Source organism: Emys orbicularis, chromosome 1, assembly GCF_028017835.1.
Source record: "Emys orbicularis isolate rEmyOrb1 chromosome 1, rEmyOrb1.hap1, whole genome shotgun sequence".
In the NCBI taxonomy this organism is placed as follows: Eukaryota; Metazoa; Chordata; order Testudines; family Emydidae; genus Emys; species Emys orbicularis.
In genome coordinates, this window is record NC_088683.1 from 128425475 (window position 1) to 128451679 (window position 26205).

At 42.7% G+C, this 26205-nt stretch overlaps 1 protein-coding gene across 3 annotated transcripts in view; it reads right to left on the reverse strand.

The window, feature by feature from the left end:
- Positions 1 to 26205, reverse strand: part of ITPR2 (inositol 1,4,5-trisphosphate receptor type 2) — a 336580-nt gene that overhangs the window by 23321 nt on the left and 287054 nt on the right. For all 3 annotated transcript variants that reach the window (XM_065418887.1, XM_065418895.1, XM_065418878.1), the window contains 9 exons: positions 25686 to 25878; positions 20125 to 20250; positions 16522 to 16697; positions 13345 to 13509; positions 10180 to 10375; positions 8098 to 8190; positions 5043 to 5173; positions 3696 to 3861; positions 2347 to 2507 (listed from right to left, as the gene is read on the reverse strand). In XM_065418887.1, the coding sequence (XP_065274959.1) occupies positions 2347 to 2507; positions 3696 to 3861; positions 5043 to 5173; positions 8098 to 8190; positions 10180 to 10375; positions 13345 to 13509; positions 16522 to 16697; positions 20125 to 20250; positions 25686 to 25878 (1407 nt within the window). The remainder of the gene's footprint in view (positions 1 to 2346; positions 2508 to 3695; positions 3862 to 5042; positions 5174 to 8097; positions 8191 to 10179; positions 10376 to 13344; positions 13510 to 16521; positions 16698 to 20124; positions 20251 to 25685; positions 25879 to 26205) is intronic.

The window sequence follows — 26205 nt, forward strand, 5'->3', positions numbered from 1 at the left end:
GAACTTCTCCCTCCAGTGCTGCATATCCATTTGAACAGCCCTTGTATTTCCCTCCACAGCGAGCGCCGCTGGAGTGGCTGCATAGAGCTTGACATTTTAACTAGAACTGGCCAAAAAGTTTCCAGGGAAATTGAATTTCAACAAACACTGAGAGAAATAAATTGCCCTCCCTCCCAACATCTTCCAACCACCTCCAACTTCCTTTCTCTCCTAGATCGTGGCCTACAGTTATTGCTCTCTCCCATTGTCAGCAGTATGTAGACACTTGCATGAAGCAGCCTCCTTACACTGAAGTCATGATTGCTTTTAAATACCCCTATGAAAAACAAACAATACTTCCCCATTCAAAAAAAATTCCCCCCAGTAACAAACTCGGACTCCTCCACAAGCTAAGCCATCTGCTTCTCAGCACAGGAGTGGGATTTTCAAACTGATCAATTCAGCACTTGAGGTTAAAGGTAGTTTGATGCCTTTGTTAATATTTTAGAGATGTGAATCTGGAGCACCCGCCATTAGGGCTAATGTAAAATACATTAGTGCATTGCATTGGAAAAATCCAACTGCTGGCATCAGAGGATTAACATGTACTATGAATATCAATACACACATTGGAATAAATATTAATACTTTACTTAACATACTTCCAAAGTTTAAAAACAAAAAATTGTTGGAGGGGGAGAGAGGAAACTGCACAGGAGAGAACTCTCTAACCTGTAATTTTGTCAGTCCATGATTTTAAATACCGACTTGCACTGGGATAAAGTGGAAACAGATCAAAGGGTAACTTTTAAAGGCTTCTGCCACTATGTTCAAATGGTTTATCCACACAGAGCAGTGCACATAGTTTTACTCTGATTTTCTGTTCTTTCCACCCTATTGAAAAGTGCAGATTCAATATTTCCTTGCAGCATTCATAATCAGAGATTGGGGATGTCTCAGACAATTTGAAATTCCTATGTACATGGCTGCTCTTCTGTCCCTGCCCAATGCATGCCCGTATCATCTCAGGACACCATTACATGTCTCATATTCAACAAGACTCCATTCCAGCAAAGCACTTAAGCACCTGCTTAACTTTAAGCACTTGAGTCAAAGAAACTACTCTCACATTTAAAGTTAAGCAGGTACTTAAGTGATTTGTGGACTAAAATAGCAAGTGAAGTCAGCTAGTGAGAATGAGCAGTATATTTAATTAAAGGCTTTAACAACAACAAAAGATCAGCCAGTCATCAGAAGAAATGGTGCTCTAGAGAATGAAAAATGCACACAGGGCCTGGTACACTCTTGCCTACATCCTTTTCTGGGATATAAATATACCAATCCTTGGTCATATTCATAGGTCAGCTTCTGCTACTATAGATCCTAGTGGAAGACGCCAACAGTGGAAATCTGGAAGGGAGAGCTAGGGCTGTGCCAATTTGGCATATCTCCTGAACAGCCGCCTCTGGTGGGGCTGCTCTGGATTCCTGACTATGGGTACGTCTATACTTACCTCCGGGTCCGGCGGTAAGCAATCGAGCTTCTGGGATCGATTTATCGCGTCTTGTCTAGACGCGATAAATCGATCCCGGAAGTGCTCGCCGTCAACGCCGGTACTCCTGCTCCGCGAGAGGAGTACGCGAAGTCGATGGGGGAGCCTGCCTGCCGCGTCTGGACCCATGGTAAGTTTGAACTAAGGTACTTCGACTTCAGCTACGTTATTAACGTTATTAACGTAGCTGAAGTTGCGTATCTTAGTTCGAAGTGTGGACCAGGCCTATGAGTGAAATCTACTTTTCCCAGTGGAAATCTCTGGAGGGAGGGTGACCATGGCAACATTGCCATCTCTCCCTCAAATGGCTCCCCCTAGGTTGCCAGGCAGCTGCAGGAATGTAATTCCCTGGGAATCTAAACTGGTGCAAGCCACCGCAAAGGACATCCTCCAGCTTTTCTGATCACCACAGCAGCTCTACTTGGTCTTTTTAATAGTTCAGTGGAGGAGTAGGAGAAAGAGCTACTTTTCAGTGCTGACCCTGTATTCTGTTACTCAGCAGGGGTTATTTTGCTGGACAGCAGCCCAGTGATCCTGGACAAAGGAGCAGTAGCAGATGTTCTGATCCATGCTCTTTGGGCTGGTTTGGCTAATGAGGGGAACCCACAGAGAAGGAGAGCCAATGTAAAGACTGTAGCCTTTATCTTGTTCATTATGATGGAGATTGGGCTTTGCTACAGTCCATCGCAGACATATAAAAATGTCTTTAAAAATAGAGATCAAAGCTTCTCATTGTTAAGGAAAAAAACACCCCTGCTATATCTGCAAGGAACAACTTTCAACTGCATAAAGCACAGCTCACGCAAATGACTCACCACAATCATTTGAGCCACGTAACTTTCAGGACCAGTGTATTCGGTTGGGTCTTTCACTTTGACCAGAACGATAAAGTACAAATAATGCCACATGTTGTGTTCTGACTTTATGTGCTCCTCAAATGAAACGGTCTTATTGTCAAACTTGTCTCTCTCAAGTCCTGCAAAAGACACAAAACATAACGTGATATTCCACCTGATCAACATTTATCTTCATTGCCAGTGTAAAAATAAACTCTGAAAAATGTCAGAGAAAGGATGTTAATTTAAAAGCTATAATTACAAACAGTGACTGCTATGCAAGACCTCCAGCCACTAAAGAATTTCTGACAAAATTATTTCAGCCCCATATTTATTCTTTCATGATATTCCTTCTTAATAACAACAATATAATTAAATATCTTACACTTTTATAGTGCCTTCTGTCCTGAGGAATAAAGTGCTTTACAAGCTTTGGCTCTGATCCTGCAAAAAATAGACTATAGATACGAGCTGTGTAAGTTAACATGTAGTATTGCCACATAGGCCCTGATCTTGCATAGATTTATGAACATGCTTAGTTTTAAGCATGTGAATAGCCCTACTGAAGCTTCAGAGGGGCTGCTTGTGTGCTTAAATGCATGTAAGTCTTTGCAGGATTGAGACTCAAGTCATGAGAAAAACTGTTCGTTGTAACCACTTGTGCAATAGATTAAAAACTATGGCTGAGTGTCATGCCCAGGGAGGACAGGGATGCATGGAATTATTTAATCTGTTACAATTTCCCCAATCTGCTCTGCTATGGAGACCTGAGCAGAGATTAAAGCTTCCCTCATGTGAAATCTTCCAGTGGGTATAGGGTCCCTTCTTAGAATGGGGAGGTGTGATTTGCATCTCTCTGCACCAGCAAGGGCGAATCATAATCAGAAAAGTTCTATGTAATGACACCTCTTATTCAATTTATCTGCTCCTGTGTCTCTTCAGAGTCACATCTCCTTATCAAGTGGACAGGCTGTGCTACAATTAACATCCTGGAGCCTGTACTGCTACAGAAGAGTGTGTTGTATTTTTATCTGTTTTGCTATTTGACAACATCAATAGCTGCGCTCCAACTGCAGAGCCTTCATTATTGGTGACGGTGCAAACAGTGGGATGAATACAGCTTGACTCTCAGATCCCAAGTGGAACTCACAGAGCCAGTTGTTAGAAAAGTCATCTTTTGACTTGTAAATTGCTGCCAGGAAGGAAGAAATGTAGAATCCGACTCTATCATTTTTACAGTTACTTTTCAAGGGATGACTGCCCTTCAGACTCTCTCTCATTTATGGAGCTTTCCCCACCAAATGCAACTGTAGCTCAATAGCACCCACCACAAATAAAACAGGTTGTCTTTAAGATTTCCTCTTTCTTCTGTTTTTCACTCCTAAGGTCAGCAAATGTATCAATGATGACTCCAAAGATGAGGTTCAGAACAATAATTATGACGATGAAATAAAATAGAAGATCATAAACAACTCGGGCAGCAAACAAGGGCTCCTGAAACAATAAGAAGGTTTCAGTGTGATATAAAATAGCACACAACTAAAATATTAAACCACCAGGTACCTTTTCAGAACATTAGCTACAGTAAAGCAAGGCACAGATGCAGGTCTTAGGCCAAACCCTGCACACCTTACTCATTTCAGCAGTCTAACTGAAGCCAAAGGGGTTACTCATATGAGCAGAGTAAGCAGGATTTGGCTTTATATGCTTTTATCCCCTCCTCTTTGGATTTTCTGTAGTTCTCTATTGCTGCCAACGTTCCCTGGTTCCATGTTGCAGTAAGGTTCCCTTCTGAGCGAGGCTGGATTGGACTCTTAAGAGAACCATAAGGCCCTCTGCCCATCAAGGCAGACAGGAGGCAGTGACTCCAGTGGACTATGGATCAGGACCTAGATTACTATTATCAACACAAGGAGCTCTTTCCCCCCAAAGCTGAGTGCTCTATCACTGCATTCTCGTCATCCCTCACTGTTTGGTTAGCAAGAGAACATACTTGTGAACTTAGACCTGAGCTTTGCAGTGCAGAGCACCAACCACGGGGCTGTTATGGTGTCCTTGCACATTCTGTGCATTCTGAATGAAAATGTCATTTTGTTGAAGTTATTGATTTTATTTTAAATTTATTGCATTAAAACAAAAGCAAGTCCCCTTTGCTTTTTTAACTTTTGGAAGTTTATTGGTGTATTTGAAAATCTCTTTTGCCTTTGTTAGCAGAGTATGTTGCTTGATATGAGTAAATAATAGGATCTATTCCAATGCAGATGCTAGACTAAATCTCAGCTAACCATAAACCTGATATACTACAACCGAGAGTCTTGACATATATGCATCAATCAACCCCATTCAAAGGTTTGCATTTGATTCCTACTGTATTGGGAAACTGATCCAATCGGGCAACACTTCTTAGCACTGCTTGGAAAGTTATAATATGCTCCAGCTCTCCAGAAAGGTAACTAGCACCTGGAGTTGCCTTCTTCATGTAAAATCACTGCATTGAGCTTTTGCTCTTCTCATTGAGCATTCCATCTGGTATGTTAAAATTACATTTGATAAGTCATCTGCGTGACATTCGAGTCGACTAGATACAAATATTTCCTATATCCTGTAAAAGTTGATTTCAGAGCTCACCAGGCGCATGAGAAAATATACTTGCATTCTGTTAGACAAATGCTTACGTCTTTGGAAGGCTTTCTTAGCACATCCCCCACACCACCACCATTTCTCAGGCCTTGGTTTAATACTGTAACGATGCACATTAGCAGAGTGTCACAGGTCCTCTCAATTCCATTCTCCTTTTCTTCCTCACCTATAACCACAACAAAGAAAGGCTTGTAAACCAAAGCATCAACTGATCACTCCCAACACAGCAATAGACACTCTGTTTATTAGAAAAAGTGGCTGCTACAGTAATTTACCTTTCATCATTCTACATCTGTAATTATTTATCATCCCTATCAATTTTGAAGCCACAACATTATAGCTTTTTTGACAGCAATACACTTAACCTGACAGAGAGGTGGTGAAAATCCTTATTTGTTCTCCCACAGGTAACCCAGCTAATAGCCCAAGTCTGCACGCTTTATTCATGAGAATACTCTTTACTCATGCGAGTACTCCCACTGGCTTCAATGGACCCCTAAGTGCATAGCTGACACAGAGAGAAGTGATGTATGGGAATTAGAGGTACATTCAAAAGTTTGTCTCTTGTGAAATCATTCCCCTACATACGCTCGTATAAACCAAGTCATGCTATCATTTCCAGCTATTAAACAGCGGCTGGCTTATGTGTGACTCATTCTAGCAGTGATTGGGGTTAGGGCAAAGAACTAAGAGCATGCCTACTGAAGTAAATGAAAGACCCCCACTGACCTCAAAGTATTGGATTGGGCAATATAGGCCTGGAAATCTGGGTTCTATTCCTATGTATGCCACAGAATTGCTGAGTCATTGCAGCCAGGCTACATAGAAGTAGGTTGGGCCTTATGCATGAGAGTGCGCAGCGGGGGGGGGCTGCATTGTCATAGGAATCCTGACCAACAGCCAGAATTCCTCCTGAGACTCCCATGCTGCAGTGGCAGTATGATCAGCTTTCAAAGAGGACAGTGTGCTGTCGTGACTGGTGCAGAGGGAGTAGAATCATGGCTGGCCTTTCTCCTGCCCCTACTCTTCCCTCTCTCTTTGGGATGCACTTGCTCATGCTGTGTGCCTGCCTTGCATAAGGTCAGCGTTTCTCCCATGTGCTGATTTTTAGTGTGGGGATTTCAGAAATAACACAATTTAATAAATGTCAATTTTCCGCTTCCCTGGTTCACTGAAATGGTATACATAAGAAATTACTGTGAAGGCGCCACACTCTGGGCTCTGAGATATCTTTGATTGACTGAAAACCCTTTGTTCAGTAAACCAAAATTCACCTTACGGATAATGCCTTATATCAATATTGATTTAAATAAAGGTTAGCAGAAAGAAAGGCAAAGCAATGGATGGTAAGTCCCTGAACCCAAAGACCTATGCCACTAATACACTATCGATATAGATATTTGTCAATCTTCCCTCCTAGAGTGTAATAATAATACACTACCAGATGTGATTATAATAATAATATAATATCAGAGAAGTGGTAGGTAAGGTCCTATGGGAATTAAAACTAAGGGAAAAAGGAGTTCAGGAGAGCTGGCACTCTCAAAGGGACAATATTAAAGGCAAAGCAGCAAGCTATCCCAATATGAAGGAAAGATAGGAAGAACAGTAAGAGGCCAATATGGCTCCATCAGAAGCTCTTTAATGACCTGAAGATTAAAAAGGAATCCTACAGAAAGTGGAAACATGGATAGGTTGCTAAGGATGAGTAGAAAAGAACAGCACAAGCAGGTAGGCAGAAAATCAAAGGCTAAGGCACAAAATGGGTCACATCTAGCCAGGAACATCAGCCAATAGAAAGAGGATCTATAATACAGTAGGAGCAAGAGAGACAAAGGAAAGTGCAGGTCCACTTCTTAATGGGGAAGGAGAACTAATAACAGACATCAAGAAGGCTGAGGTGTTTAATGCCTATTTTGCTTCAGTCTTCACTAAAAAGGTTAATGGTGACTATTGCTTAACACAATGAATATTAACAGCAAGGGGGAATGAACACAAGCCAGAATAGGGAAGAAAAGGTTTGAGTTAAATATACTCAAGTGAGCAGGGCCTGGTGAAATTCATCATGGATATTTAAGGAATTAGCTGAAGCAATCTTGGAACCATTAGCAATCATCTTCAGGAACACATGGGCCATGGGGTGAGGTCCCCAAGAACTGGAGAAGGGCAAACATAGTACCTTTAAAAAGTACCATAGTATCTTTAAAAAGGAGGAACAAGGAGGACCTGGGGAATAATAGACTCACCAGCCTAACTTTGATACCTGGAAAGATATTGGAACAAATTAAATAATTTGTAAGCACCTAGTTATAGCCAACTTAACATCCTCCTTTGACAGGGTTACTGGCCTTATGAATAGGGGGGAAGCAGTAGACTTAATATATCTTGATTTTTAGTAAGGCTTTTGACAAATCTCACATGACATTCTCATAAGCAAACTAGTTCACTATTTCCCCTATATAGTTAGTTTCCTCAGTTGTTTTTCTCTCTCAGTAACAGGAGAGAGAAAAACATACTTACTAAAAGTCACTTAGTGCACATTAGTAGTGGCGGGCTATAGTACGTGAAACTACTTTTAAAGTTTTTTTTTTAATTGACTAGATTTCATGCTGACAATGTCCCTTCAACTTAGCTTTTCAAGCTAAATTTCATCTGAGATGAGGACTGCAGACAAAGTGTATCCAGACATTCAGTGGCATATGCTGCATTACTAAGACCAACTTATGAGATCCTAAATTGGAGCTAACAGCTGCTGTCTCACTAAAGGTAAGGATAAAGCTGATCAGCTGCTGGCTTTTGTGATCCATGAACTCAGCTAGAAGGCAGATATTTGTACACATCAGTATTAAGATTCAAAATTTGATTTTGATAACAAATAAATGTCCGTATATTTGGAAATTAGGTGTGGGAAGCACTCACACTCTAGGCAAGTTGCCCGCACATCTCTCAGTGTAGAAAAATGTGGCCACTTCTGACTTCGAATAACAATAGTCAATTTTCCTGACAAGAAAAACCTCTCCTGTGTAGTAGTAATTTACAAACACTTCTACTTTAAATGTATCACCATTTGGGGGGGGCTTTTGTACTAACCTGGGTTGGTAATAGGTGGGGCAGTAGAGCAATTTTCTTTTGCACATGTTTCCATCATGGACGTTAGAGTTGTGGTAGGAACTTCACCAATACCTGACAAAATGAAAAGCAGGATATTGATCAAGAGGCATATGCTGTAAAGTACATCTATTAGACATACCAACCGCATTGACAAAGTTTAAAATCACAAATCTCTTGAAATGAATTCTTGATTTATTTTTAAAAAAAATCAAGAAGAACAAATTAGATCATGGCAGAAAGAAAGCATTCAGCATGAACAGCTCAGAACTATGTCAAGGAAGAATTACACACTATTTTACAGTTACAGTACATCACAGCTATTCCACCATTACATTTCCGTAAATTAATGAATCTACATCAAATGCTGCTACTTCTAGTTGGAACAAAATGTATTCAAACAACGATCAGATATGAAAATAATGTCAGTTTTAAAACCATTAGATAAATTATTCACAAAGGCTGACAAGCAGGACACCGAGCTGATATTCAGTCTTCATGAATCTAGAATATTTAGGAGTTTTCAAGGATAAAAACCACAGTTTGGTACTCATTTGTAAATATGTATGGGTTTGAGTAAAACACTAATTTAACATTCCCAAAGTGGGTAAATGTGTACATCAGCTTGATTTTATCAAACACCAATTTCACCCTGTGCATTGCAGACAATTACAGCATTTCAAATCAGTGTTGCAAAAAGTTTAAGGAGCAAAAATGATGGCAAAAATCATTCACTCCAAATAATAGTCCAAAGTATAGTAGGCTGTTTAAGCAGTGAAAATGGATTCATTCTGACTTTTTCCCATCTGAGGAGTGTTAAGCTAACATTTTAAATGAATTTTTGCTGTACAATATTCTGCTAACCTGACATCTTCTAATGCCATCCGTATATTTTCTTGACTAGATTCTCATGTATGAATGCTAGCAAGAACACAACAAGCCACACAAAATCTCCAGAGAACCCAACAAGGGGAACACAGAAACATAGGGATTGCCACCCTGGATCAGACCAGTGGTTCATAGAGTCAGGTATCTTGTCTCCAACAGTGGTCACAGGAACTTTCTGAAATTAAATTTCAAGTTCTTGATCTCAGCCTGGAAGTTTTTTTTTTTTTTTTTTTTTTTTTAAAGTTACATACAAACCAACTCAACCTTTTCAAGTGATCCAAATATGGAAAACAAGGTGTAGTTAAGAAATGTCAGATAGCTCCAAAATGGCTTTATTAATACTTCTCCCTTGGTATGCTCAGTATCCTGAATGAGCTTTGCCTTATTTGAATACATTTAGTTTTGAAATAACTTTAAAAAGTACCAAAGTTATGAATGTTTGGATAGTGTACAGAGCATGTGCAGTATTGACTAGATACTGCTAGGTGCCAAGTGCCTTTTGTTAGGTATAAGGTGCTCAGCGCATTCAAGGATCAGCCCCTAAAGGAATTAATCACAAGCCCATATTGTTTGGTCTAAGGGTAAAATTTTGACTCCATGATTTTACTAGGGCCAGGATTTTACCCTTAAAGTCTGTGTATAGAACTTGCAGTGTATTTAACAGAAGTTCTATGAAAGTTCCATACACACGGTGTAGATTTAACAATAAATTTCCACCTGGATTTAAAAAAAATAAAAAAATCAGTCATACAATTTTAACCGATTTAGTAGACGTATACATCAGCATAGGGCACCATGCATAAAACAATACATTCCGTGTACAAGATGCATTAAAAAGCTATATTTAACTTGCTATGACTTACTCTTCTCGAACAATAGTGAAGTGTGTAATGTTTCATTAAAATTCCAACGTGAATTGGAATGGGAACAAAGTAAATGAATTAACTTGTGTGATTTTTTAGTAATATTTCAAAAGATGAGCCTAGGTCCAAAACAAACCTATGGAGAAAAATTTTACCTACTAGAATTAATCTATTAACAAGCCGTATGGCACTGATTCTGTTCCTGTTGGAATCAATGGAAAAACCCTTGGATTGACTTTAAAGGGAGCAGAATTATCCTCATAGAAATGCTAAATTTCAGCAGGACGATGATAATTTGAGGTAAAAGCAATACCTGCAATAGGTGTTCTGTTTTTCAACCGGTCCACCTCCATGATGAAGTCATCTTTCAAGAACAGGAACCCAACGATGGAGAAGAGGTAGACCAGGATGAGAGCTAGCACTGCAGTAAGGATAATGGAGCGGCCATTTCGGGTAACACTTTTTATGACATTGAGCAAAGTCTCCTCTCTGTACACCAAATCGAACAGCTAGAAAAAAATATAATACAGGAAAATCCGAATAAAGATGATAATATGCAGATGCTAGTTGGGAACACCTCCTCAACTCAGGAAATATACCTAGGCCAAATCCTGACGTCAGATACGTGCACATACAATTCCCACTGATATCAGTGGGCAGAGGGCAGAATTTGGCATATGATAAACTTTATTAACACACATTATTGTACAACCAACTTAAGAGGAATACTATACATCAGATATGGGCTGATCCAGACTTCGGTAACATTCAGAAAGAGGATCCAAACTTAGTAGTTTCCCCCCATATGTATAATGGGCTAGACCAAAATCCCAGATCCCAATGTCCCCACGGTATGCAGAAGAGTGCAGATCTAGATTTAAAATTTTGCATTTTGGGCCCATCTACTGTATAAATACAGTTAAGCCCCCGATTCTGCAAACATGCACGTGAATAACCTAAAGTCCATTGAGCTGACGGGGCTACTTTGGTATTTAAAGTTACACATGTGTCAGCAGGCTGTACTTTGTTATGAAAAAGTAAAAATAATTTTACTGTTTCGTATAACCCTGTAAAATTCGTATTATTTGTGTAGCATAACCTGTGTTGCTAGGATTTAACTTTAAGGGGAATATACATAAAGATAACATTTTTTCAATGTCAAGTTCCTAAGCATAACAATTAATAATGATGAATTCATTTCAAGAAACTATAGCTTTTTTCTTTTATAATTCTGGTTTGTATTAGTGTTCTATAATTCTTTGGGTCTTATCTTCAATATATGTATTTCAACTCCAAAATACACAGATTACAGCTATGAGATGACACAGAATGATTTATCAGAATCGTCCATAGTAGACGGTATTAGTCATAATTCAGGAGATCTAAAATCCACATACTTGAGAGGATTAATAATAGAGGAAAAAAAGGAAAAAAAACCATCATTCATGCCATAATATACGAAGCCTAAAATTAGGAACAAAAATAAGTTTTGAGTAGTTCCACTACCAAGTGAATATATGTGTAAGTAACTAGGGAATGTTTACAATTATACCATGAATGAATCATGGATGTTTGTCATTCAAAACCAGTAAAAACTTAGTCATATCAGTATTTCTTAAAACTTTTTCACAGTGAGGTCTAGATCTTAGGACTGAGATCCTTCCATGGACAACCTCCCCTCCTGATAGACTGTTCCTGATTCCACACCACCTCGGTGGCAGCTACTGTAATCCATATTACAACATAGTGACATCAGGACAATATTACAAAGGCAAAATTAAAATAAATTCTCTTTAACGCCTTGTGTATAGGGGGTCAGTTACAGTCTCCATTTTGTCTCCCTGCTGTTTGTTTATTCTCCCTGGATGTAGGATTTTACACTATTGGAACAGAACCCGCTTTCATGTCTTGTAACCCCCCTCTGCTCTAAATCAATACAGGTCACTTGGACACTTGGTTGTATCATCTGGGGTGTTTGCTATGCTTATAATTTTGGTGTTACTTAAAAGTTTGATCACAGTTGAATTTATACCAAATAAAGACCCTGTAAGACAGATCTTCACAAATAGACTTTACTGCCTGTTTTATGCCCCTCAAATGCAAAGCTTACATTTCACACTTCTTTTGGTTAAAAAAAAAAAAATCTCCAATATTAAAACTAACTGCTGGTTTGGTGAATCTCTCTGTTAGTTACACGGTGTTTAGTGGTCTCTTACACTGAGAATGTGAGTACTCGCCAGCATGAATGAGTTACAGGTGGGATGGGTGGGGACTTTCAATGGGACATGTACTCTTTAGTCACTTGGGTACTTTTAAAAATCCCACCCTATATAACAAATAATAGACTCTTCAGGAATACATTTTTAAAGCCAGGCCTTATATATTGTTTCAGGAACAAGAGTCACATTAATTTTAAAGCAGCTAAAATCCTGGCCCTAATGAAGTCCATAGATGTTTTGCAATTGACTTACTGGGGCCAAGATTTCATCCGGAGAGTCCATACCACATCTTGAAAATTTACACCACTGAGCCTACTTATGTCCTCACATATTAGCACAACTCCTGTTAACGTTCGTGACAATAGGACGGATCTATGTAAGCACAGAACTAGATTTTGAAAATTTGATTTCAATAGGGGTTTTAGTAGAGCACGGACTGAAGCCCTTTAGCGTTGAAAGCAGGATCTATATGAAACTCTGTAAATACTGGACAGACTCGATTGTTCAGGAAACTGAGAAAAATGTAAATCTGAGTATAATGAAAGGTGAAAGCCATTGAAATGTACCGGGGTTTATGAAATCTGTCCAAAAGGTTTACACACCACAGAATAAAATGGAAGTGATTAAAAACTACTTAAGAGCATCAAAAAGGGCTTTTATTAATGCTCTTCGGCTTGAAGAGTTGAGTTTCAAGATCATATTTTGTATGGAATTACTTTCAGTACACCGGTATTGTATTATGAAAGGAATTCCACCTGTGTCAGTAGAATTGAAGAAAATGAAGGAAACATATTTAAAATGTCTTCAGGCTACATGTCAGAAGCATCCAATCTCTCACCAACTGCAAAACAGTCCCATCAATTTATTAAAATAATTACATTTATTCCCTACTGACTAAGGAGAGCCCATTGTGCTAGGCACTGTAGTAGACAGTTCCTGTCCTGAAGAGCTTACAGTCTAACTAGACAAGACAAACAGAGGGTAGTGGAAAGGATACAGCATACAAACGTAGAGTTGGGGAGGGATGGGGGCAAAGAGAAGGCTGTTTGATGATTTTCTGGAATGAAATGTGTAGACCTCTGCAACACAGGCAATAAGTCCTAACAAAAACAGTAGCTACTAACGGGCAGCCACATAACGGTATGCTAAAAATACCCATGATTTGGCATGATTGTCAGGAAGAAATCAAAGACAGCTGCACGGGTAATGGTATTTTCTATTTTTGCAAGGTCTCCCGCTCCCCGGCGGCACATACTCACCAGGAAACTATAGAAGAATTCATGCACACAGAGGCCCAGCATGCAGACCAGGACGTACGCTACATGGTAGAGAAAGGCCATGTCCATAACGACGGCTCTGTAGCCTCGAGTGAATGTGCCACGGTTTCCAACAAAGCTCACCAGAAATACTATTTTGTTACAAAGCTGGGGGGAGATCACAAGGCTAGGTTTACTACATCAGAACAATATTACCATCATCGATTCATATTGTGATAGCGCCTCAGAGCCCTAGTCATGGACCAGGATGCCAGGTGCTGTACGAAGAGATTAAAAGGACATTCCCTGCTCCCAAAGAGCTCACAGTCGAAGCGTAAGACAAGAGACGACAGGTGCAGATGGCCAGACTTCACTAGCAGTTTGCAGAGCTGTTTTGCACAAAAGCCCTTGTCTTGCCCTTCCACTTCATTCTAAATATGCACATGGACACTATGTAATGTCATATAAGGCACACACAACACACTGAACAACATTACTCTGGAGCAGCCACCATTAGGAGTTTTTTCACATTGACTGGATGTGATGAAGTGGGACTGTTCTTAATGTTTTCTCTGAATACTGTGTGGGTGCCCCAGTTTCCCCTATGCAGTTCTTAAGTATCTAGGTGGTGGGAGAAGGGGGTGTGATTGTTGCAGAGCCCTAGAGGGCAGATGTGATGCTGTCTGGACAGAAAATGGCCGACACTCTGTCTCCTGACAACTAATGACCTGGGCCCCTCCTCTACGAAGGTGCCAGCTGAAGGTGTTGGAGAACAAAGGGATCAGGTGACCTCCTGGACCCCTGGACCGGGAAAGGGACAAAGCCCAGAGGAGGAGGGGCTGGAGGGTGAGTCAGTTTGGGGCTGGCTGGGGACATGGAGTGAAGTGCAGACTTGGTTGTCTGGCTGACTGCCCCCCAAAATGGACTCGGTGGAGGGGTCCTGTTCTCTGTACCTACAAGCTCTGTTTTAGACCGTGTTCCTGTCATCTAATAAACCTCTGTTTTACTGGCTGGCTAAGAATCAAGTCTGACTGCGAAGTTGGGGTGCAGGACCCTCTGGCTTCCCCAGGACCCGCCTGGGCAGACTCGCTGTGGGAAGTGCACGGAGGGGCAGAGGATGCTGAATGCTCCAAAGGTCAGACCCAGGGGGTGGAAGCCGTGTGAGCTTCTTGCCCTGAAGACAGTCTGCTCACAGAGAGGAGACTTCCCCAGAGTCCTGACTGGCTTCATAGGGAGCAGTTCCAGAGCATCGCCTCGGGACTCCGTGACACTGGGCACCTAAATAGTGTTACTAAAGCTGTTCTCTATATTTAATACATAGAATACTTAAGGGGTGCTGCAAAATCAGAGGTAACCCTCTTTAGGTGCAAAGGCAGGTGAACTGTCATTCACATTATATATATCACTGTATCAGTCATGTGTAGCATACACATGCTTGCACATTAGGTAAGAAAACAAAGCCATAGAATGGAGATTACTTTCGATATAGATTAAGTGACTTTATTTTGGTAGCCTCAAGCCCGGTCCTGTCCCATTAAAGTAAATAGCAAATCTCCCATTGCTTTCAGTGGGTAAAAGATCAGGTCCCTATAGCATACATTCAAATTAAAAATACTGCATCTTAGCACTGCATACAATGCCAAAAGTTTTAGACAGCATGGGCCAGAACTGGATCTCAGTTATAAAGCATATATCAGGAATAACTCCATTAAAGTCAATGGAGTTGTTCCAGATTTAAGTACGCATAGCTGGTCTGCTGTTTACTATGGAATTCTTGGTTCTGTTCTTTCCCCTCCAAAATTTGTTTTAGAGTATATACAGCCACAGGTGCCAACTCCATGGGTGCTCAGCACCCACTGGCGGGTCCTGCCAATCAGTTCCTCCCTCCCCCGCCTGCAGAGGATCAGCTGTTCAGAGGCGGGCAGGAGGCGCTGGGGGGGGGGCAGAGGGGGAGGAGTGGGGGCAGCAAGAGGAGGAGCACAGGTGGGGTGGGAAGAGAAGGGGCGGGGGCAGGACCTTGGGGGAAGGGGTTGAGTGGGGGCGGAGCCTGGGGCACAGTGGTGGGGTCGAGCACCCCCCGGGAATCAGAAAGTCGGCACCTCTGTGTACTGTGATATTCCTTTTAAAACTTTTTGGTTATCTTTGTAGTTAAATGTTATGTCAGTATTTGCTCAATTTCTTAGGTATTCCTTTTACTAATTACAGGGAAGTTAGGGTTTAATGCAAATACCACATCATTTGCATTATCTACTTGAAAAGGCCAAATAGTAAAGTTTTTAAAGACAACCACTGTATGCACCTTGATATTGTCCCTTGAAAGTTAAACAGAATCAGGATTTGGGAAATGTTTTGATTACAGTGAAATACTGAATTTTTAATAGCATTCCTGCCCTTTTCTTTTAGTCCCCTGGCTCAGCTTAAGAAGCTGATCGTCCCTCTTAGCTGTATGCCTCTAACAACTTGCCATTTTTGGTCTTTGTACTTTCAATACCTGTCTGATGCAACAGTATATATATGAAGTATATCTATACAATGATCAGTTCCCTGGGGTCACGGCAAAATGTACTTAGTTACTATGTGATATATTTCTATGTCATTGGTAGGTTGCTAGGGCTTCTTTCATGTCATAAAACATTAAAAAACAATTAGAGAAGGAAATCTTTTCAAAGAATTTGGAACTGAACCAGCGTTACAGTATGTAGAAATGCCACCATGAAATGAACAATAGGACTGTAATCCACATTTGGTGGCTGTGGGACTGTCTTTTTTTTTTTTTTGCAACTCGATTTTTAGTTACAATACCCTTTACAAAATTATTCAATCAAACTTCTGAACTATAATGTTAGAGCTACAGGGCCAGATTCTTCACTGCACCTGAGCTTTGGTCAGGTATGTTGGGGCGGGCAGGCGGGCTGGGGGGAAAGGCAAGTGAGACTGCCAGGGGACTAGTTGCAGCTACCCAATCCCATCCCAGCTCTGATGTAACATAAAGCTGCTGTGATTCAACAGAAACTTAAACAGATACTTATTAGAACTATCATAAACCCAGTCGTGCTAAATGTGTGTGCAAAAGCAGATGTGAAACAGTACACAGATCTCAGACTTTGCTTTTTTAAAGTGTGGCCCTTAATATTCCTGTTTCTATGGAAATGGAAATTATGCTAGTTTTAAAGTACTTACATTAGCAGCACCGAGAAGTATCAACGTAGGCCCAAGCCCTATTGTATATATAGACCTGAGAATTACAGACACTAAAAAGGGTCGGATACCAACAGGCTTGGAGAAGAAAAACAACATAGCTGTACAGACTGCCACTGCTATCCAAAGGAGGATTGAAAACAATGGAGAAAGCGTGCCTGGAGAGGGAAGAAAGGGAAACGTTAACCCGGTCTCTGCTTCCACAACCCTTTTGGAAAATCAGTTATGTGTCAAGAAACAAATCCGAGCAAAGCTTGGTTCCTTGGCCAGTTTACCTACCAAAGTGAATGAATCATGCAACATAATTTCTGACCATAACTTCGCATGATCATAGTGGGAAATACTGTTAACATATTAGGGTTAATTTCACACAGCTCCAATAAGGGTAGGTAATAAAATCTTCATTAAATCTGTGGATTGCTCGGAAGAGACAACTTGCCAGTCTGTTGTAGTGATCTGCCAATCAGTTCTCTTTTGCAAAGCTCATTAGGGCACCTTAGCTCTAGTGTAATGATTGTACAAATACAGAAATATCCTATTATGTCCTACCATGACACAGTATAGTCAAATATTTGGACTGTGTCAATATACTACACTTACTTTTCACATTATCAAGTGCACAGCCAGCATGGGTGAGGCGAAATGATGGTGGCTGGGAAATGCGAAGAGGGCAGTTAAAATAGACTCAGAATAGAAACAATGGCAACAGCTCCAGTGCTAAGTAATATCACTGGGATTAGGAAAAAAACAGAGACAGCCCCTGGTCTCCAAATTCAGAGTGCATCCAAACTTTCTCCAGACTATAAGGTGTTTATATGCTGGCAATTGGTTCAAGTCCAGCTCTGTAAAATAATTTTGTTACCAACTAGAATGGGAAACTAACAAATCTGGAATATACCTTTAAACTGGACATGAGGTCTTCATTAAAAGATAGGTCCAAAGCCCTCAATATTTCTTTAAAAAAAGTCATTCCCCCCCCTCCTCGGTTCAGGTCAATCAATTTAATTTAACAGGACTTGGACTGGTAACACCACGTGCAGACATGCACAGTTGAGGCAAGGAGCCGTTGTCTGAAGAGCAGTTTCATTTATATCATATGATGCTGGAATTGCAGAAGTAAATTAAAAGAACATTCTTAGGCTGATTAGATCAACCCGAGCACCTCAGACACATGGCTATGGGCTGATTTACTCAAGGAGAAAGGGGGGGGGGGAGTGAAATAAACCCTGGCTCTAGAGTTAGTTTTCTTTGGAGGGGGAGGAGGGAGAAAGGAGTCTGTCTCATGACTATTCCTGCTTGGCCACACCCATGTTTATTGTCAGTAAATCTCTAATTACATCTACAATTGCCTGGAATGATGGGATTTAGAAAAGTGAACTGCACTGTCACTGAAACCACTGGATTATTGGGGCTGCTTAAACTAATACTAGACATGCTTGTAGTTCAAACTAAGTGTTAATACCTACTGATTGCAGCCCAGAGGATTTTACAGAGTAAAACTTTCAGATTAGCTAAATATGTCTTAGTTTAAAAGGTTTAGTTTTAACTCTTTATTTCTTCTCTGTTATTCTTTAATGGTCTGGAACACATACATTTGAAACAAGTTTAGACTTTAGAAAATTGAGAGCATTGGAGACTAAAATCTTCTCTGTACAGAGCAGGTATATACAGGCAGGGCCGGCTCTAGGATTTTTGCCGCCCAAGGCAAAAACAATTTTGGCCGCCTCCCCCCGTTTTTTAATTACCCCACCCCCGGCCCCGCCTCAACTCCGCCCCTTCCCAGCCTCCTCCCCCCAGGCTCTCAAACCTGGGAGGGAGGGGGAGACCCTGAGCGGCCGCGGCGCGCGAAACAGCTGATTTGCGCGCTGCTGCTCCCCCTCCCTCCCAGGCTTGAGAGCCTGGGAGGGATGGCAAGTAGCGGCGCGCGAGCGGCAGCGGAGGTGAGCTAGGGCGGCCGGGGCACATTTTTAGGGGCGGCATTCTGGCGCCGGCCATGCCGCCCCTAAAAATGTGCCGCCCCAAGCACCAGCTTGTTTTGCTGGTGCCTAGAGCCGGCCCTGTATACAGGAGGAATCTCAGCTCTAAAAGCTTCCCTACATAACCCTGCTGATGTGCCTGCGCTGTAACCTGCAGAGACCACCTCAGGGGGTGAAAGGGCAGTTCAGTCTCCCTGCCAATCCACTTTAATCCTTTGCCTCGCTGTTGAGTCTGCCAACCAGACCCATCTGTTTGCGCCAATTATGGCAGTGGTGTTTGGGAAGAGCACATGTATCCACTAGACCCTGGACTGATTCCACCCACTCCAATCACATGAGCCATCAGATGGAAGTGACTTTCAGTCACATTACTAATTGGACTGGATGTGAACCAATGACCTAGAGGTGAATGGCTCTCTATTCCGTTACCAATCTCGAGTCATCCAGTCCCCTTTATCCCCATTAAGCATGTTTAGGCTACAAAAACAAGTCTACAGTAGTCATTTGATGGAATATATTATTCAATATATTTCTTATGTATGATGAAGCAGAGGCAAAAATCACTGCTTTTAAATACATCATTGCTTTTTTTATCTACTAAATCTATCATTTGCAAATGATGTGTTATTTTATCCTTATAAGCACAGCAGTCAAAAACTGACAAATGAAACACATTTAAAATCATTTCATTCCATATCATGCTCTCCTAAATGGCCACTGAATATTTCCGTACGTTTTCAAAGAGATGCAGATGATTGACCAGATCCAAAACCCTCTGACATCAATGAAAACCTTTCCATTCTCTGGGGCATGGCTTATATTCGAGGCTTATATTTTAAAACATATTCTCTGATGTATGGCAGTGTTGCTTTTTTTTGTTTCGCAAAGAGTCCAGATTACACATACAAAGACACAAGAGAGGATTAAATAAAACTTTGAATTTCTGCAAAAAATTTGAGGCGAGAACAAAAAAGTTTCATGTTTTTCACAAATTTATGACTGTGTGATTCCTTTGCCAGTATTGCAAATTTCTTTTTTTTCTTAATATTCATTTAGTGATAGCACCCAAATGACTGCTAGAGGTTTTTTTCTGTAATTCTGGTCACCAATATTGTCCTTTTCATGGGACTGATACCAAATACCACATTGGCAACTGCCCAAACCCATAGCAGCAATTAATACTATGTCTAACAATTCCAGCACATTTTTTTCCCCATGAGATTCCTACAATATATAAAAACACACCATAGAATCAACTCATATTATATCATACAACAATGTTCAGGAGAAAATAAGCCTATTTAACAGGATTTTCAGCTGTGCCTGTGATTTTGGGTGCCCAACTTGAGACATCTTATCAGAGCCTGATCTGCAGAAAGCGCTGAGCGTCCTGCCTCTGAAATTCAGGTCCCATTAAGGTGTCCCAAACTGGGTATCCAAAATGACTAGTGAACTCTGAAAATCTTAACTGTGCTGATTATGTTATTCAAGAGCTTTGCAAGGCAGGAGATTCACAGGAATTGCTGTTTAAGATGCAGTGATGTAATGGCTTGTGTTGCTTTAAAACTGAAAATGTTCACTAGTATAAGAAAAAAAAAGGATCACTTGCCTTCATCTCCATCATCTCCAAAGGGGTAGAAGAGAGCAACTGCTAAATTGATGAATACAGCCAGGTTGAAGGAAATGCTCCCCCAGAGGGAGATGTGTCTGGAGAACCAGAACAGGGCTGGGTTATCTAGGAAGGAGAGAAAAACAGCATTGGAGAAATGAAAAGGAGATGCATGAGCTTACGAGCAACGGCTTCATGCAAACAAGAAAGGCAGCTTAATGGAGAACAGTAAAGTAAAAAATAAATATTCAGGATCCATAATGAACTCAAAAATTAATACTTAATACAGGTTTAATAGTCCTAGTATAGTCTATTTACATGGCACTTTTCCACCCAGAAGGATCCCAGTACTCTTTATTCTAAATTACGACCCTCTGGGGCTTACTAATGAGAGTTTTACCTATGTTAAGTTTGGAGGCCTGGACCTTTTGTGAAGGAATCATGTCACTGGACACTGAAAGGAGAGGGGAAATCTGTGGACAAATGGCTCCCTGTATGCTGCACAGGAGTAGAGGGAAGAGGATGTTTTGGTCAAAGATACTGGAACACAGACCCTCCCTTACAAAAATGCAATGGGTTTTTTTATGACCTTACAGAACAGTCAAATGACCCACTGAAACCACATAAAATCACAATTTACCTAAGGGAGAGGGGAAGGCTCAACCCTGCCAATAAGGTTCTAGGGAGTCTTAGTATTTTACATGCAGTGCTCAGGCTTCTAAGTCCTCCCTCCTAAATAAATAGATCTGTTCTACAGTAACTCCTTGCTTAACGTTGTAGTTATGTTCCTGAAAAATGCTACTTTAAGCGAAACAATGTTAAGCAAATCCAATTTCCCCATAAGAATTAGTGTAATTTGGGGAGGGAGGGGGTGTTAGGTTCCAGGGAAATTTTTTTTGCCAGACAAAAGATTACAGATAGACACACACACACACACACACACACACACACACACACACAGTAGAAGTTTTAAACAAACAATTTAATACTGTTCACAGCTATGATGATTGTGAAGCTTGGTTGAGGTGGTGAAGTTAGAGGGTGGGAGAGGGAGGGATATTTCCCAGGGAATGCCTTGCTGCCAAATGATGAACTGGCACTCGGCTGAGCCCTCAAGGGTGAATACATTGTTGTTAATGTAGCCTCACACTCTACAAGGCAACACGAATGGAGGGAGGGGAGACGTACGTGCGTGTGTGTGATGTGATTTGTCCCTTCAAGTACGCTGACCCACTCTAAGTACACTGCCTTTTTAAGTAGACCAGCAAGTTGAGATAGCAGCTGCTGCCAGCAAGCTGCCTCCGTCCTGAGCCCTGTCATGTCCCCCACTTCTCTGTGGGGTAAAATAGCAGGGGGCCAGAAAGAGGGGGGACACCCAGACATTAGCACCCCTCTTTCCCCCCACCCCCAACCTTGCACAGCAAGCAGGAGACTCCCAAAAACAGCTCCAAGGCAGAGGGCAGGAGCAGCACATGGCAGTGGTGGGAAGGACAGCTGAACTGCCAGCAATTAATAGCCTGCTGGGCGGACTTAGGGGCAGGGCCGGCTCTAGGCACCAGCAAAGCAAGCAGGTGCTTGGGGCGGCAAATTTGCAGGGGTGCAAGAATCCAGCATGGGAGCTGAGAACCAACAGGGAGCCCTGGGAGCTGCAGTTCCTTGGTTAGCTCCCTGCCTATAGAGCCAGCCCTGGAGCAGGGAAAGAACTACATTTCCCAGCATTCCCTCGGCCGCAATTAACAGGAAAGGGAGGGGGAAGGAGTGTAGAACTGAAACCTCATGCTGCAATGGTAGGAACAGAGCCAGCTCTAGGTTTTTGGCCGCCCCCCACCTCAGCCCTGGGCTCCCCCCGCACCCCTGTGTTGCCCCAGCCCTGGATTCTCCCCCACCCACACCCCCTGCTGCCCCAGCTCTGGCCTCCACCCGCACCCCCCTGCTGCCCCAGCCCTGGGTTCTCCCCCCACCCGCACCCCCCTGCTGCCCCAGCCCTGGGCTCTTCCCCCCCCACACACCTCCTGCCACCCCAGCCCTGGCCCCCACCCACACCCCCTGCCGCCCCAGCCCTGGGCTCTTCCCCCCCACATACCTCCTGCCACCCCAGCCCTGGGCTCTTCCCCCCACCCACATCTCCTGCCACCCCAGCTCTGGGCTCTTCTCCCCCCCCCCCCGCACCCACACCCCCTGCTGCCCCAGCTCTGGCCCCCACCCGCACCTCCTGCTGCCCCAGCCCTGGGCTCTCCCCCGATCCGCATCTCCTGCCACCCCAGCCCTGGGCTCTTCTCCCCCCCCCTGCACCCGCACTCCTTGCTGCCCCAGCTCTGGCCCCCACCTGCACCTCCTGCCGCCCCAGCCTGGGCTCTTCCCGCCCCCCCTGCTGCCCCAGCCCTGGGCTCTCCCCCAAAGAAAGAATTGGGTGGACTAAATGGACATTGCACCTCTCTATCTGAAGCCTAGCAAGGCAGGTACGTGGATCCCACTAGAATTTAAAATGAAAAGTAAGGGAGGGGAGGCTCTACTAGACTGGGCAGCTTTAGATACAGTACCAGGCACATAGGAGGATTTACACTTCTGAGCCATGGAAGCAGAAATTGACTTTTCTTTTCCAGATTTAGCTAATATTCAGAAAGGGAATCCAGCACCTGCCTTCCAGATTTGAACACCCTCAAAATTCAGGAGTGCTCAAGCTCAATTTGGGCAGCTGTTACTTCATTTCTCCCAAATCAAATATACTGATCCACTGTAACTTGCTGTAGGAAAAAGTAGAATAAATTGAGCAAGAAATGCTTCCCAGTGGTTATTAGGACTGGAGTTGCTATTTTCAACAGCCATTGCTTTTTATCATTATTATTATTAAGTTTTAGTTTTATTTGTTTAAAAGGAAGACAGTGATATTGCATTGGCAAATTCCCCATAGAAACAAAGAATGGAACAAAAGAATAATAAAGGCATAAGGATAAGAGCGCTTTATAAAAAAAAAATGTAAAAAAACATTGGGGTGCGGGGGCTGGCCAGGAGCTAGGATGATGGAGGGGGCTCAGGGTTCGGGCAGGAGGTTGGGATGTGGAGCGCTTACCTGGGGCAGCTCCTGTTTGGTGCGAGGGGTGGGGTGAGGATATGGGGGGGGGGGCAGGAGTCAGGACATGGGGTGTGGGGGGGCTGGGTATGTGGGGGGGGGTGCAGGACAGGGGGCTGGGGAGGTGTGAGCGGGTGCAGGAGTCAGGGCAGGGAGCTGGGGGAGTGTGGGCGGTGCAGGGGTCAGGGTGGGCAGAGGGCTGGAGGTGTGGGCTGGGATCGTGGGGGTGCTCATGGCAGGGGGCTGGAGGGGGTATGCCCCGATTCCAGCCCCTTCCCCGCCTCTTCTCCTCCTCCTCCCCTGAGCGGCAAGCATGCTGAGGCTCCGCTCTTCCCCCTCCCTCCTGCCTGCAAAAGCTGATCGGCGGCAGGGAGAGGGGGAGGGGAGAGAACGTAGCACCCTCCGGGGAAGAGGCATGGCAGAGCCTGCCCTGCCGTAGCAGGAGCCGGCAGCATAAAGCTTCTGCCCCCACAGGAGAGAGCAGGGGGAAGAGGGCAGAGAAGAGTGGGCCAGGCTGGGGCCCCTTTGGACTGTGGGCCTGGCGCCATGGTAAATCCGGTACTGGTTGGAATTAACATTTTTGAAGTATATCTTAATATATGGTATTTAAAAATCTCTAAAACATGTGACATTTAACTATTTGAAGATTATGTATTTCTTAGGAAATTATAAAAAGACTCCTAGAGTGCTCTGAATTTCCTGTGCGCATGAAAAAGGCACCCTTGACCTTCCTGGACCTTTCCGCCAGCTGTTGGGCTTCACTTGCTATCATACTATTGAAAGTGACTAAGAACATAGCTGACTCCTAGAAACAGACAACTCCTCAAACTGGATCTTTTTGTCTCAGAGTAAGGTTGGCTTTAATTACCCACAATTAGAGTCAGCTCAGACTAAACATTAAGATTTCACTTGTGGTAAAATTAGGCTGTTAACTTCTGGGTTTTAAGGATCTGGAGCCTTTGCATGAGGCATCCTCTCCTTTCGAGCAATGCAGCATTGTACGATAACATAGCAACTCAGACACTGGGGTAAAGATTCAATAGATTGAAAATGTATATTGCATTTTCAAACAAAATAATAGGAAGGCTTGTTAAATATTCCACAGATGAAAGGAAATGTGGGAATTTCTCTTTTGGATAAAAAAAACCTAATTTATGCTTGCTTAGCATTACAGAGGTCTAATCCAAGTCTGCACTCTCTCAGACAATGGTTAGGGGCTTTTGTTTGTTTGTTGGTGTTTCTTTTAACTGGGATCCCAGTCCTACTTTGTGAGCAAAATTATTTTGAAATAGAAACTACAGCCTGAGAATTAAATTCACAAAAACTACAACCCAAAGTCATGTTTTTAGCGGTGGTAAAAGCTTCAAGTTAATTCATTCCACTCTGGCGAGCCAAATCCTCCTGCAGTTCTGCCCATATCTGGTATTCTTCACTTCCTTCCTAATCAGTTGTGTAATGTTGCTGTGAATTGTTCAAGAGCTGCTGTATTCTACCTCTGAGGCATCTGCATTTTAATGGTGGGTGAAGAGATCCTTAGATATCTATAGCTATATCCCACTTCCTTATCAGGAGTTGGTGAAAAGACTGGATTTACCCTGGAAGGTGCACAGGGCTGCCATCTGCCACCTCCTGAGATGCTAGAAGCAACTTCACTCCTACGGGAGGTCAGATGGTAGCACCACTTCTGCCTCCCCTATGAATTCCATCCTGGTGGAGCAGCTCTAAGTTCTGTGCGGGGTTTCTGGGAGACACACCCATGGAACCAGCCAGCTTACCCTTTGTGTTCTAGCCATGTCCCTTCTGAAACTAGCGCCACCCACTTCCTTGCCTGTGCCAGCTGGAGTTGTGCCCTCCAGTGGAATGGGAGCTGTAAACAGTTTGAGTAGGTATGTCCCCTTGGCCAAGGAGTCACAGACTGGGTTCTGCTGGGAATTAATCCAGCTGAATTTCTGTAAATTGCTTTAAAAGATGCTGGGATGCAAAGTACTATTACTAAGAAAACATTCTCCAGGAATAGTAAATAATGACTCAGTGCAAAGAGGACTGGTATAAAAACTGGCAGGGCTCCACTAACTTCATGGGAGCCACATTGTTTTACACCAGCTGAGGATCTGGCCCAAGGTGAAAGATGTTTTCAGTGAATTATATTCGAAAGTATAAGTATACAGCTACACATGTTCTTGTTAAACATTAGGGGCCAAAATTCCATCTGGCATAATTGGGTGCAACTCTACTGTTTTCACCACTCATTTCTGGTCTCGAGAGCCCAGAGATGATTTTATTAGTCACTTTTCCATATTATTTCTTCTTTGTGTATGTATCTCTCTCTCTCGCAGGTGGCGCATCTCCAGGGACTTGCAATCTTGGGTGCGGAAAATGTTTTCTTGTAATATCAAAGGGATTGGAAACAAGTAAAAATGAAAACGTAAAATACTTGCTTGGTGACTTACAGCTCTAAAACAAAGTCCTTGAAACTATAGATAGTACTTACTCCTAATTTTCTTCTGCCACTTCATTTCATTGTACAGATCTTCTGTCTGTTGGAAAAAGTCATTCACTTTGCTCCCTTGTTCATCTCTCTCAGTTGTATTAAATACACGACTTTTGGATTCTCGAGTGAGGAATTCACAGATATTGGGGACAGGGAAGACTATTTGTTCCATGGTTCTATCATGACGGACAATCTGTAAATACAAATGTATGTGACAAATTAGAGGATTGGGTCAAAAGAAACCTGATGAGGTTCAACAAGGACAAGTGCAGAGTCCTGCACTTAGGACGGAAGAATCCCATTCACTGTTACAGACTAGGGACCGAATGGCTAGGAAGCAGTTCTGCAGAAAAGGACCTAGGGGTTAGAGTGGACGAGAAGCTGGATATGAGTCAACAGTGTGCCCTTGTTGCCAAGAAGGCTAACGGCATTTTGGGCTGTGTAAGTAGGGGCATTGCCAGCAGATTGAGGGACGTGATCATTCCCCTCTATTCGACATTGGTGAGGCCTCATCTGGAGT